This window comes from Thermobia domestica, chromosome 13, assembly GCF_964235325.1.
Source record: "Thermobia domestica chromosome 13, izTheDome1.hap1.1, whole genome shotgun sequence".
NCBI lineage: Eukaryota > Metazoa > Arthropoda > Insecta > Zygentoma > Lepismatidae > Thermobia > Thermobia domestica.
In genome coordinates, this window is record NC_137466.1 from 123,527,047 (window position 1) to 123,541,242 (window position 14,196).

Below are 14,196 nucleotides of genomic sequence, written 5' to 3' on the forward strand. Positions count from 1 at the left end.
TCTTGGCTTTTCCTTTTTCCTGACAGCCTGCTTCGGGGCTCTGTTGAGAATCCTAACCTCAGTCGCTTAGCCTGCTTCGGAACTCTGTGATCACCTAACCAACCCACTGCTTGCCACGGAGCATTGGGATCCCTATCGCCACTCTGTCTAGCCTGCTTCGGGGCTTTGTGGAGATCCTGTTTGCGACCTCACGGTCAAAGAGTTGAGTTGAGTTGATTTTAGTTTAGCGTCCCTTTCAGCAGCGAGACTATATGAGACGTGGACCTACTGATTAACGTGGAATCCGAACCACATGAGCTCCCGCCGGGAATCGAACCCGGGCCTCCCACGTCAAAGGCGCATACGATAACCGCTTAGCCACGGAGGGACTCACGGTCAAAGACTATCCGTATCTAACATTACAAGCATAGAGAAATTATCTGTGAATAATTTTTGTAAACTACAATTTCAGTGGAATTTTATAATAAAAGCCGGTAGTGGGAGTCGATTTCGGACGCTCTTTTTATTAACGCTCTACCTACAACCTATATGGGACAGAGTTTTACATGGGCCGAGACTTTGACCGGCTCAGTTTTTACTCCGCTACCGGACGGTTAACTGGAAGTGAACTTTTTTTCTTCATAGGTATGTAGTTTCTTATCAGTGAACTTAGTGACTTTATTTTTAGTGTATGCCTCATACCAGATCAGGGAAAAACACTTTTCCAGAGAACAGTGCAAACATGGAACAGAATTCCCGCCCTTCTTATAATATCCCTCACCTTACCAAGTACTCTGGACACGTTACTGAGGATGCTGATAGATCTTTTATGTTATTTGACCACCTCGCACTATTGCATTCTTGGAATGCTGAGAAAAAGATGGGACTATTACCTATGTATCTTCAGGACGTAGCTCTTGATTTAGTGTTGCAATTAAAAGCACAAAACCAATTGGACTCACTCAGTTATGAACAATTAAAGACCAAACTAACCGATTTAAGTAGGCCAAAATTACCAGCATATAGGGCGGAATTTGAAAATTTTCAGATTCAACATGCAAAAACGAACCAATTGACGCATATTTTTTAAGAAAATTAAGAGTTATCCGTCAAGTTATGCCTCAGGTCACTGAGAAACAAAAAATACATTATTTATCTTTAGGTTTAAAGATTTTGTTTTCAAAAAATCGCATTGGAATCATTTACTACGGTTCAGGTTTTGCAGTCACACTTACATAACTTGGAGAAGGCACATGATCTTATGAAAAAGCGTGATTATGTAGAATTACAGCAAGCAATCTATTTACTTTGTGACCAAAATCTACCAGTTAGTAGTTTAAATTCTTCGGCAGTTGCTAGCGCTTCCTTTCCCACACATCATCAACAACCAACTTATCCGTTATGTAATCTGACACCCAGTTTACATCACTACCAACAACATGCTCATGTATTTCCTGTACCTTCAGCACCATAACTACAGGGTGTCTCACAAACTGAACTATCTTTAAATCCTCCCTCCCAAATCAGTACTACACAACCCCCACCCGATCTCCCCTGCGCCAAGCACATCTAATACTAGAACACCAATAGTTCATTAGAATTTAGTAAACTTGCCAATCAGATGGCCGAATTATCTCTTTTGGTAGCTCAAAATGCTATGAGAAATTCTCAATTTAGACGTGGCTACCGTAATAACCAGGAAGTAAATGAACAACAAAAAGTTGCAAGTACTGGAACTAACAAACAAACATTGACATCACTTTACACTGTGGCTCCAGTGACTGACAGGAGAGAACATAAAATTATTAAATCAGGAGCATAAGTTGCTAATTAATGTAATAATTAATATAGGAATATATAATAATTGATATAGGAAGCTCTCTAATGTAAGTCTCTGGCCGAAATCAATGATTCCTCCAAATACGCAATTAATTCCTTTTAACACCAACCTTAGAGGAATTGAGAATTCCATCGTAAATTTGCGTTACATTGTTGTAATTAAATTCAAAATTGGGTCAACAACATTTTCACACTACTTCCGAATTTTAGAACATGGAGAATTCTTACCTTTATTCGGAGAAGATATTTTAAATCGTTTAAAAGACAAAATTGACTTACAAAATAATACATTGTCTGTATACAGGAAGACACCGCCGTACCCAACAGAAGTTAATGCTCAGGAAGAACTATTGGCAAGTGCGATTCATTCAATGAAACAGCATACGTCAGCTGATGTATTTACCACTCGCAAAGTCACCATTCCAGCTAGGACACATTTCTTTCTTCCTATTAATATCAAGAATCGGAAAATAGATAGGGAGTATTTCATTGTTTCTCCACTAGAGAATTTATTAGATAAATACGGATTGCAGACTTTACCTACGAAACTACCAAGAAACAATTTCACACTGCTATCTAACCCGACTAACAGGCCAGTAACGTTAGCGAAAAATACACCGATCGCATATGTTGAGGAGGACTGGCAAGAAGTCGATACACAGGGAGATCAGCAATTAGACGAACAAAATGACGAAACATTTTATAGATCTGAACAGGAAATACAGGATAGACTGGGCAAAACTAAATCACTCTTTGATATTAAACTATTTGACATAAACCCGGACCTATAAGATGAACAGGAAAAGGCTGTACATAATCTGCTTTTTAAATACAGGGATGTATTTTCATATTCACCGACAGACATAGGATATTTTCGTGGCTATTTTAATAAAATACGGCTTCTTTTCATCAGATGTCACCTCCTATTCCTTTGGCGGTGAGAGCGCAAATTGATCTACAAATTAAGCAGCTATTAGAAGCTAATATCATTAAAGAAACGAGTGATAGCTCGTTTTTGTCGCCACTTCTGATAGTGTGCAAACCAAACACTTCAGAATTTCGCTTAGTTTTGAATTTACAGGCATGTAATAAATTAACAAAATATCTTAGCATACCATTCCAGTCCACAGAGGATATTTTACATATGCTTAGGGGCAAATCTTGCATTTCAACCATTGACATGAAGTCTAGTTATTTCCAGCTATTATTCCACCCTAAAAGCCAAAAATACGACTTTCGAACTTAATTATACTAGGAAATTGTATCAATTTCAACGCTGTGATGGGTCACGCCACAAGTTCACAAAGCTTGACTATAACAGTACGCATGCTTTTGGAGGGTTTACCACCTTGTATTACTGCATTTGCGGATTACGGAGCAGCAGCGCCACCGCCGTCTGGGGACCCTATAAATTCGATGGTCGACAGCGGACCTGGTCCAGTTCTCTAGTGTCTCTCCTATAGTTTGCTTCGGAACATTAGGAGTAACCTAACCCCAGGTCTCTAGTCTGCTTCGGGGCTCTTGGCTTTTCCTTTTTCCTGGCTTAGCCTGCTTCGGGGCTCTGTTGAGAATCCTAACCTCAGTCGCTTAGCCTGCTTCCGGGCTCTGTAACTTCCGGGACTAACCCACTGCTTGCCACTGAGCATTGGGATCCCTATCGCCACTGTGCCTAGCCTGCTTCTGGGCTTTGTGGAGATCCTGTCTGCGACCTCACAATTACAGACTACCCGTATCTAAGCTTGCAAGCATAGGGGGATTATCTTTGTAGTATTTTTTTAAAATACAATTTTAGTGGAATTTTATAAAAAAGTCGGTAGTGGGAGTCGATTCCGGACGCTCTTTTTATTAACTCTCTACCTACAACCTATATGGGACAGTGTTTTACAATATACATTTGGACACTTTATTAATATCATAGCCCGGTTCAAAATCAATTAAAATAGTCTTACTACATTTAAATATATATATATATATCTCCACTTGTGTTTCCACAGTTACTCACTCAGCATTAGTTTTTCTTTCTTTTGTTACGACCTAATATCTTTGACTAGTTGTATACTATACACTACTGACTGTACAATGTAACGTTGCACTTTGATAATATTTTATCACATAACTAATATTTACAAGGTTATAATAGTCACAATAAATATGAAGGTTCATAAGTATAAAAATATAAAATTTACCTTTCCGTCAACTCGAACAATTCGACGTCCAGAAGTTGTTCCATGTTCGAATTCAACTCTATGAATACCATCGCTTAGAGGGACATCCCAACATGCTACAATATCTCCTGGCATTTCAGTGCTTCTAATAAGAAAATAACATACAGCTACAACAGAATCTTACATAATAGTATTATGAGATACTCAAGCATTGGGTACGTTGCTATCAGAGATCAATGATACTTAGCCATGTTTCTTTTTCGTGATAATTTAGGCAAGACTTTACTCGCTGACATTCAGCCAAATTAATATGAAAAGGGGTTATGTGGTTTATGGGCAGGTAAATAAATAAATGGATCTACTTTATCAGAAATGTTTTTTCGAAACGGAATTTGACGATCAGGAAATTGCTTTGTTTCTAATATTTGTTGCTATATGACACATGTTTGCAATTTTGCCAAGTGATTATATCAATTATATTTGCAAAACAGTTAAGTTCTTTAAATAAAAAAATAAAATGGCGGCAGACAGATGAGTAACTTTTTTTTGATATACTATACTATCTAATACGCTGGAAATTCATCAGTAACCATTATTCAGAGACATTTCCAGATTTTTTTTTTCTTTTTTTTAACAAGAACTGCACCAACACATTTTAAGGTGGGTGAAAGAGTTTAAGGTTACAGACTGCTTATGTAATGGAAAGTGCCGTGGACGCTCATCGTCAGAAATGAAGTAGTGGAAAACATAAATGCGACTTTCCAATGAAGTAAGTGCATCATGACAGTAGAGAACTTACAGTTCCGCAAACAATAGTGTGCCATGTGTTACAAAAGCCTGGCACAGGCAAATACAAAATTACCTTAACCACAGCACTGAGCCGCATGATATCCTGCTGATGGCCTGACACCTAGGTCACCTGACCTATCTTTTTCTTTCGGGGAGTATGAAGAACAAGACATTTGCACCCAAACTTCCACAGGACTTAAGACAGTTACAGCCGCGGATACTCAACACAATCCAATCCATAGATAATGATGCGCTATTGCGGATGTGGCAGGAACTTGATTATAATGTAATAAATTACCCCTCTACTTGTAATCCTATGTCAATTATTACACCCGATATTTCGAGTGCTTCAGAGCACTAGTTCTCTTTAGGAATAAACACAGGCTTAAGTTATTTATTCCATTACGATCTTTACATATTTCGTTGTATCAACACAGTGAAAATTATAAGAATAACTGACAAACTGTGCCAATACTTAATAGTAAATTGGAGTCAACTGGCATTTTCTTTTTGTCTATAACAAACGTGAACTTAAAAATTTGCGTCTAGTTAATTGAACACTCCATAATACTTTGTTTAAACTTTTTCCTTATTTATTCTAGTTTTCATCAGCAAATGGATTCTCCTATAAAAATACTTGAATTATTGTCCTTATCTCTTGCCAGAAGACAGATTAGAATCCTAATATGTCTAATATGATTCGACAACAGTTCTAATTTGCTTCTGCAATAAATTAATTCCAGCATCATAGAGATTTTTTTTTTCACTTCTGTTCACAAAAAACTAGAATCCCTTTCAGAGACTAAGTCCAAAAAAGTGAGCGTAGATCCATCACAACTTCCACAAATATGTACAGAGGGAATTGCATTTTCTCTTCGTTTGTGTGAATATTTATTTTTATTTCATTAATGATGATAATTGCATTTAAATAGCAAAGGGACACCTCTGGTGTGGGGCATGTTTTCCCTATTAGTTCTCACCCTGCCCCGAAACAAGCTCTTTCAAAACGGGACTGCCTGTTTCGTATGTCATACAATATTTCCAACTTACGAAAAAGTGAATCTTATTGTTTCATTTGTTAACACATAACCACCCGAGGCAAATAACATTTCGATTCAATAAGGTTGCTTACTACAATGGTTTCATAATATATACATGTCCTACTTAATTTCTTGAGTTTTTCAATTTCCTCTAATTCTCTCCAAGAGAAAGTGAGTGAAAGTTGAGATCTTAACGTAAAACATCTGGGATTCTTTTTTCTGGTAGTCATTCTTTTCGAAAAGACAGCAGGTGATAGTTATTGATTGAATGTCGGATGATCAATTTATATTCTTAACGATTGTCTCAAACTTTTCATCCACACGTTACGCCACAGCAGAGATTTATTGTTTCTTACTAATATAAATTTCCTACCCCTTTTCATCAGCAAATTACCAAATATTTTAAACCTTCATACCAGACGATTATTTACAAAAAGGCGAAAAGGATACGAAATTCTTCATGATGCTGGAAGCATAAATCTTCGTATTACAGTAAGAAATGGATATCTATAGTCGTGATAGTAAAAAAAATACAGTTACCTTCCTTGCATTGAGTGTACTTTATCTAAAATATAATTTTTTAATTTGTCAGTATCGTATGTTAATTGGTTATCAAATATATTTGCAGTAGAAATGTATTATATCAGATATAAAATTAGTTTGGTGTAAATAAAAATAAAAAAAAAAAAAGCCCAAGACGGAGTTTTGATCCTCGATCTTCAAGTTTCATAAGTTATTTACGAACACTCAGTCCCTCACCACGATAGGCTATCGTCGTCACATGTACCTCTTGCAGATAGTGTCTATGTAAAGAATGGAAGGAAAATGCAATTCCCTCTATACAGATCTGTGGGAATTGTGATAGATCTAGACACACTTTTTTTAGACAGTCTCTGAAAGGGATGCTAGGTTTTTGTGAACAGACATGTACCATTCATCTTGATTTTCCTGTGTATGTCCCACCGAGCGTCATACAACAGCAAATCTTAAAAAAAAAAAAAAAAAAAAAAAAGTTTTCTATGAGTCAAAGTATATTTTAAAGAACGTTTCTTGCAAAGTCGAGTCATTCACTTACATAATCTCTTTCATGCCAATTGAGCTCGAAACTGTTCACAGGGAGTAAAGTGAAAGAAATATAAGAGAAAAAAATGGAAACTTACGTCAGCTAAATTACGTTGATCTGTTAATTTCAATATTAATTAGCTTTCGAGAAAAGATGAGCTGCTGTGACTTCATGCATATACAGTAATAAAAGGCTACCTTACTGCAATGTGCTTGCAGAGCGAAACGACTCAATCAGTTCTAAGTATTAATGCTGTATGACTTCTGCTTGTTAACAAAAAGAACGTAAAATATTGAGATTCTTGTTTTAATTCAATGTGTAATTCCTGAATTGTTTTGAAAAAATACAGACAGATCACCAACATATTATTCAACTGCAAATTGCAGACTGCGTATTTCACCCTTCTTAACTTAAACTTGACAAAGACCGTGCTAATGTGTAATTTGACTATAATTTCACATAAATTAAAACTTACGGTTCATTTCTTTCTCTTTTCTTTCTTTCTTTTGGCACGTATTTGTTATATATTTAACGCAATTTTCACGGAGATATGTATCTGTAATTAAGTAAACTCATTTCTTAGTGTTCCATCCGTCAAACGCACTGATTGCGTTTATCTTCACACGTTTACTATAAATTCAAGTTCACAATCAACTTCTGACGGTAAATGTAGTCAGTGCATTTGAAACATACGTTAAAATAAAATACAGATGAAACACTCAAAAATGAGTTTATTTCATATTTAACGTTATTCAAGGAGTGAAAAAAACGTACTATCGAATCGAGTCTTCGGTTAATTCCAATGCCAATATTAACGAACAAGTATGACAGCTAAACTAAATAATATGTGACAAGTAGAGGAAACATCTATCTTTCTCGCATTTTATCCTCTACTGATGCGAATTCAATGAGATTTAAATAGTGGAAACTGTTCGACCGAATCAAGAATCAAACTCTGGTCTCCGGCTTCCATGCCCATGAGTCACCATCTCAAGTGAAAAAAAAAAACTCTCGTGGCTAAGAGTTAGCGTACGCGCCTTTGGCGTCGAAGACGCGGGTTCGATTCCCGGCGGGAGCTCATGTGGTTCGGATTCTACGTTAATCAGTAGGTCCTGTCTCATATAGCCTCGCTGCTGATTAAAACTGATTAAACTCAAAATCAAGTCAAGTGTAGAAGTAAGTACTTGATCAAGAAGGGATTTGGGAAGCGTAGTGGTTAATATACCGATAATTATAAAACTAAAATTGCATACTTCTGACGAGGTATTTTCAATCTTTCCGGATTTAGATCTTTTAATAAACGTTGGTGGTCGGATAGATTTAGTCTGCAGTTAGCAAAAAATTCATATAGATTAAGAATATGGAGGATACCATATAATGACCATAGTTTTTACCATTTCGCGTCTTGACATGGATAGACAGAATTTTAAGATGTTCATGAGCAAGGAATCAAATCTCTTCTTACACCTTCGTTGTTTTAAGAGTACAAAGGGCTAGTATCTACTTCCGTTGCTCTTGTCAATTTATTTAATAAAATATGAAATACGATATATGGTATTTTAACCGTAGAAGATAGTATCCTATTAGTTATACAACCTTTCGTCAAACAAAGTGTTAAAACAATCAGATAAACTAAGATTGATACACAAATATTCAGATCATGCCTTGCCCCCCACTTTTTAACGTCCAATCGCCGCCACTGTTTAAAGCGGTCCTACTTATTGATGTACAGTTGAACCATGTATTGTAAAATTTACCCGTAATATATATATATATACATATATACCAGAGTACCGGTACTTAATTGCAAAGAAATTAACGACAGATAACGTACTACGTAAATGGATCATTTGATTGGGGTGAAACGTTGTGGCACCACAAATGTTCTTCACAACTATCATAGACATCGATGAGAGAAACATAACGATACAAATATTTCCGCGATCTGACTTTCGGAATTTCAGAAAATCGCTTCTCAAGTGTCATTGAAATTACAGTAAGATTATGAATATTTCAAATTCCGAAAAATCAAAAACTTTTTCACCCGATTGTGTTCCTCTCATCAAGATCAACTATGAAACAAGATAACTATGAAAAGCATTTTTAATGCCACAATGCTTCTCAAATGAAAGTAGAAGTCAAGGCACTCAAAAATTGTACGAATCTCAAGTTCTGAAAGTATTTTTCTTTTTGTATTATTGTGTTCTTCTCATCGAGAAGATATATTTTATGTTTACAAGTGTAGCGTAACTATTCTGAGAGCATTAGAAGTGTTATAAAAAGTTATATTACTGTGAAAACACATATGTTTAGGCTACCCTTACTGACGCGCCTCCTGCCTTCGGACGCACTCCTGCGCTACTACGCGGGCCTACCAGCTTCACCCTGCCCTGACTGGCTAAATAACATTCGTGTTTTTCCGTGGTCACCTAACGCCTGTTCGTGTTTGCACTGTGGTTTTATCACACATATCTGCATATTTATACTCACACCGTGAAAGAATTGTAATTTTTCAACAATTACGTAAAAAGTCTCCTTTCCTCTAAAGTGAATATTGGCACGTTGTCCAGTGCAAATCTTTTGGAGAATAAGAAAGACATTAGTGAAAATATTATTTGTCCAGTTTTACTATACGGATCCACAGATTGTAAAATCTACAGAAAAATTTGGGCAAGTCTTTAATTTGCCCTTTTGTGTCGAGAACAGAACCCAACCAACCCTAGCGGACCTTCTAACCTAGCGGACTACTACTACTAGTACTACTACTATTACTACTACTACTACTACTACTACCCCTACTCCTTCTCCTCCTACTACTACTCTTATACTATGGATCCGTATAGTAAAACTGCACGGTATTTTGTTTCAACACTTTTTGAGTGGTGTGCCTAAACTTGACCTGCACGCTGAAAAATATTTTTGATTCTATAAAGCTTCTCTGGTGGAAGTAGAAGTTAAAGTTCCCAAGAATTTCGACTATCTCCAGTTCCCAAAGTCTGATCACAAAATTTGTTCTACCATTGTGTTTCTCTCGAGAGCTATGATAATCGCCAAAAATATCTGTAATGCCACAACACTTCACCCGAACCGATCATCTGTAAGAAAAGAACAGAACTCTAATTTTACTTACCGTACTTCGGTTGTTACAGTTTTCGATACGTCTTCGTTTGAATTTTATGCATTAACATTGCATACCAAACGCATATGACGTTTATATCATATACAAGTTATACAATCTAATACAACTACAGTTTATTTCAGAAATATTACTGAAGCACTGTATTAGAATGCGTTTCCTTGGCTACCTGCTATTTTGATTCTTGTATTTTGAGTAGTTTTGTTTACAAGCGTTTCTGCAAGCGTCGTCTGCTTGCCTCCGCGTTTATATTAATATGTATATTATATGAAACTACAAGTACTGCATGTTTATAGAAAGAAAATAATGCTTACTAATTTAAAAAGATTTTTATGATTTTCTTGGTCGAAGTAGAACGTTAGTAAAAGAACTTGAAGTAAGTAAGTTGTATAACATATTCCCAGAGTTTCAACCTATGAGAAAATCTTTTATGTAAACATAAACATAAAAGATTTTCTCGTAGATTGAAACTCTGACACATTTATGTATTTCTAGTCATTTTAATGGATATTAAATATTTCTGTTTTAATAAACAGATAAAAATAAGAATTCATAACTTCTTATGAATTGTGCATGGAAAGTAAAGATAGAACGATCAATTCGAACGATCAAATACGTAGTACCCATATAAATAGCATAATTTATGAGGGCGTGAACATGACAAATCCAAAGGACATAGCAACGTCTTTTAATAAAAATTTCACAAATGTAGGGCAAACTCTTATTAAAAACAAAGGAACTAATAAAACTAACTTATCGGAACTTAAAATTTAAACAAATGATAAATCTATGTTCTTGAAACCAGTAACAGAGAGTGAAATAATCATCATAATAAAACAAATGAAAAATTCGAATTCGGCTGGGTCGGACGAATTATCTAACAATTTAGTAAAAAGTTGTTACAAATATTTAGTTAAACCATTATGTATCCCTCAAATTTTCAATCGCCACAGGAACCTTTCCTGATAAACTAAAGATTGGTAAAGTTAAACCTTTGCACAAAAAAGGTAAACTCAATGAAATAGAAAACTATAGACTGATATCATTGCTACCAATTATAGGTAAAATTCTGGAAAAAATAATGTTCAATCGGGTTATGTATTTCATTAATAAATATTCTATTATATCCAACACATAACATGGTTTCTTGAAAGGTAAATCTACTGAGACAGCAATTTTTCATTTTCTAGAAAACTGCAGAAAGTTACTGGATGAGAAAAAATTATCTATAGGAATATTTTTAGATCTAACAAAAGCCTTCGATTTAGTAAATCATCATATATTGCTAGAAAAACTTAGTTGCTATGGTTTAGCAAATAAATGGTTTGAATCATACCTTAAAGATCGGAAACAAGTAACTGAAATCACAGGAATAGTTAAAAATAAAATTCAGAAATGTGTGTCAAGTGAAGAAATTATTAATCGTGGAGTACCACAAGGATCAATTCTAGGACCACTTCTCTTTCTTCTTTATATAAATGATCTTTCCGAAAGTATTAATGGTTCATGTGTGACTTTATATGCAGATGATAAAAACATAATAGTTAGTGGGAAAGATGAATGCGAATTAGCTTCAAACTGCCAAACGGCAATGAACCAACTTTCAAGTTGGATGAATAAAAGTGACCTAATCATTAATGTAAATAAAACATGTGCCTTAAATTTTAACAATGGTAAAAGTAATCAAGCCAATGCAATAATAAAAATAAATAATAAAACAGTTAAATATGTAGAAACTGCTACCTTTCTCGGAGTTAAAATATCTGATAATTTCAACTGGGAACCACATATAGAACAGGTAAGAAGTAAGCTAAGCAAACTATGCTATGCAATTAGGTGTGTAAGAGATAAGATTAATGTAAAAACAGCTAAGTGTATATATTACTCAAATTTTCATTCTACAATAAAATATGGCTTGATGTTCTGGGGAAATGCACCTAAAAGTATTGCTATCTTTAGGCTACAGAATAAAGTAGTAAGAATACTTGCAGGAGTAAAATGGAACTCTTCTTGTGGAATAATGACTCTTCCCTCAATGTATTTGTTCGAAATATTAATGTATTTGAAAAAAAAAAAACATAGTAGTGAATTTATTGTTAACAAAGACATTCACAGGTACAACACAAGAAGTAAAGATGACATTCATTTGCATGCACATAGAACAAATATATACAATAAATCAGTTACGCACAAAGGTACTCTATTATATAATCTACTTCCATCATGTATAAAAAATCAGGTCTCTGTAAATAGCTTTAGATCCAAACTTAAAAGGTACTTGATAGAACATTGCTTTTACTCGGTTGAAGAATATGTACAAAATAATTCGTATACGTAAAATTAAATGTATAGTAAGTAAATTAGTGAAACCATAAGAATCTATATGTAATAATAGTATGTATGTTTATGTATACTGGTATATATATAAATGACATGTCCAATTTCGTTGTATGACGATGAACGGATGCAATAAATTATGATTATGATTATGAATTAAAGAAGAACACATAAATTTTCGTCAGTACACCAGATAGCAGCCCTGCACTATACCTTGAGCCCTGCACACAATCTATCAGAGTATATGGATGATATACGAGTAATAACACAGTAGCCATTTTGTGGGTAGAGGTCTATGTGCGAAGTGTGGAATCTTCCTTCATCCACAGGTCTATACTCACAACTTTAAGTATAAACCTTTATAGATGCTACACTTCAACTTAATGGGCCTTATGCAGAATCGTTCTGCACGTGATTTGTGCCATACTAAAGAGTTCGACTAACATATGTTTCCTGCAGTTTCCTGCAGGCCTTCAGTATGACGTTAATGATATGTCAAAACGACTTTGCATAAAGGGGAATTTTTCTGCATTGTCATACATAGCTAGATCCGTGCAGATTGAGTACAACCCAGTACACATATACAATTAAAGAATTCATTTCCTTCAAACCCATATTCAGGCCCGCAACCAGAAAGGGACTAGGGGTTGCTTGGCCCCTTCAGACCGCTATATAAAATACTATTATTAATAGGAGAAATCACAATTTATATAGTATATTTGTATAAGAATTTTTAATGACTTGCCCCCCCCCCCTCAAACATCTGCTGCTGATTTCGGGCCTGCCCCTAATAGCGACTTTCTACTTTTAATAGGTACTCTTTTTCACAAATAAATTTGTTTCTTAACCCAATGCGGAATGTTAGAACCTGAGTGGGACAAGGCAAGCGAGTAGCAAAATGGTCAATGTGGCGTAGGTGGGTAATGGGGCTCTTCCTGCTAGCCCACTCCCCAAAATATCACTAGTTCGCTTATTTCTGCTCTTATTACGCTTATCACTAGTTCGCTTATTACGCTCTTCATGAAATGGTTGCATGGCAACATGTAACATGAAACTGCATATTGCAATGCGGATAATTTGTCATTGACAAAAGACAGCTGAACATATCAAGGGTCCCAATACCTACAATATCTTAGGGCCTCATCAAATCTAAATCCGGCTCTGATGTGTTGGACTATGAATATCGTAGCAGTGCTTCTCTTATGTAATGTTACGTAGTAATTTCCTTTCAGATTTATAATAAGTCGTCAAATTCGATAAACAAATACAGGGTGTTTCAAAACAACACCGACAACGTTTGGGAGGTGATTCCTGACACCAAGATAAGACGAAAAATATAGACCAACCTGGGTGCACAAATGCTTCCTTTCGGAGTTATAGGCTGCCGAAAACATGAAAAATGAAATTTAAAGGTCAATAACTCCAAAACTATGAAACCTACCGTTGTCGGGTCAAGACTTCACTTAGGAACTAGTATCTGAGCTATTCAAAAATACATGTTTCGAAATCCAAAGGTACTCACGCAACATTTTTTATAGAGAGGGTTTGGCTACGGGCATATAATTTGAAGTACTCACGAACTACCTCTCTTAATATTGTTGCGGAAAGCCTGCAGGATTCTAAAACTTGGATATGTGGATAGGGCACATATTAGTTCAAAAGTGAAGTCTTGACCCGACTACGGTAGGTCCCATAATTTTTTTTTAGCTATGGACCTTGAAAGTTTATTTTTTCATGTTTTCGGCAGTCTATAACTCAGAAAGGAAGCATGCGTGCACCCAGGATGGTCTATACTTTTCGTCTTATCAGGAATCACTCCTAAACGTTGTCGGCATTGTTTTGAAACAC

General features: G+C 35.5%; 1 protein-coding gene across 2 annotated transcripts in view; it reads right to left on the minus strand.

The window, feature by feature from the left end:
* LOC145668478 (fas apoptotic inhibitory molecule 1) overlaps positions 1 to 10,354 on the minus strand; it is a 31,875-nt gene extending 21,521 nt beyond the window's left edge. Inside the window, exons 1-2 of one of the 2 annotated variants that reach the window (XM_081736404.1) lie at positions 10,006 to 10,354; positions 4,005 to 4,125 (exon numbers count right to left, since the gene is read on the minus strand). In XM_081736404.1, the coding sequence (XP_081592530.1) occupies positions 4,005 to 4,118 (114 nt within the window). In that variant the 5' untranslated portion in view covers positions 4,119 to 4,125; positions 10,006 to 10,354. Of the gene's footprint in view, positions 1 to 4,004; positions 4,129 to 10,005 lie in introns of both variants that reach the window. The other variant, XM_081736403.1, reaches the window with a different exon arrangement.
* Between the last annotated feature and the right edge of the window lie 3,842 nt (positions 10,355 to 14,196).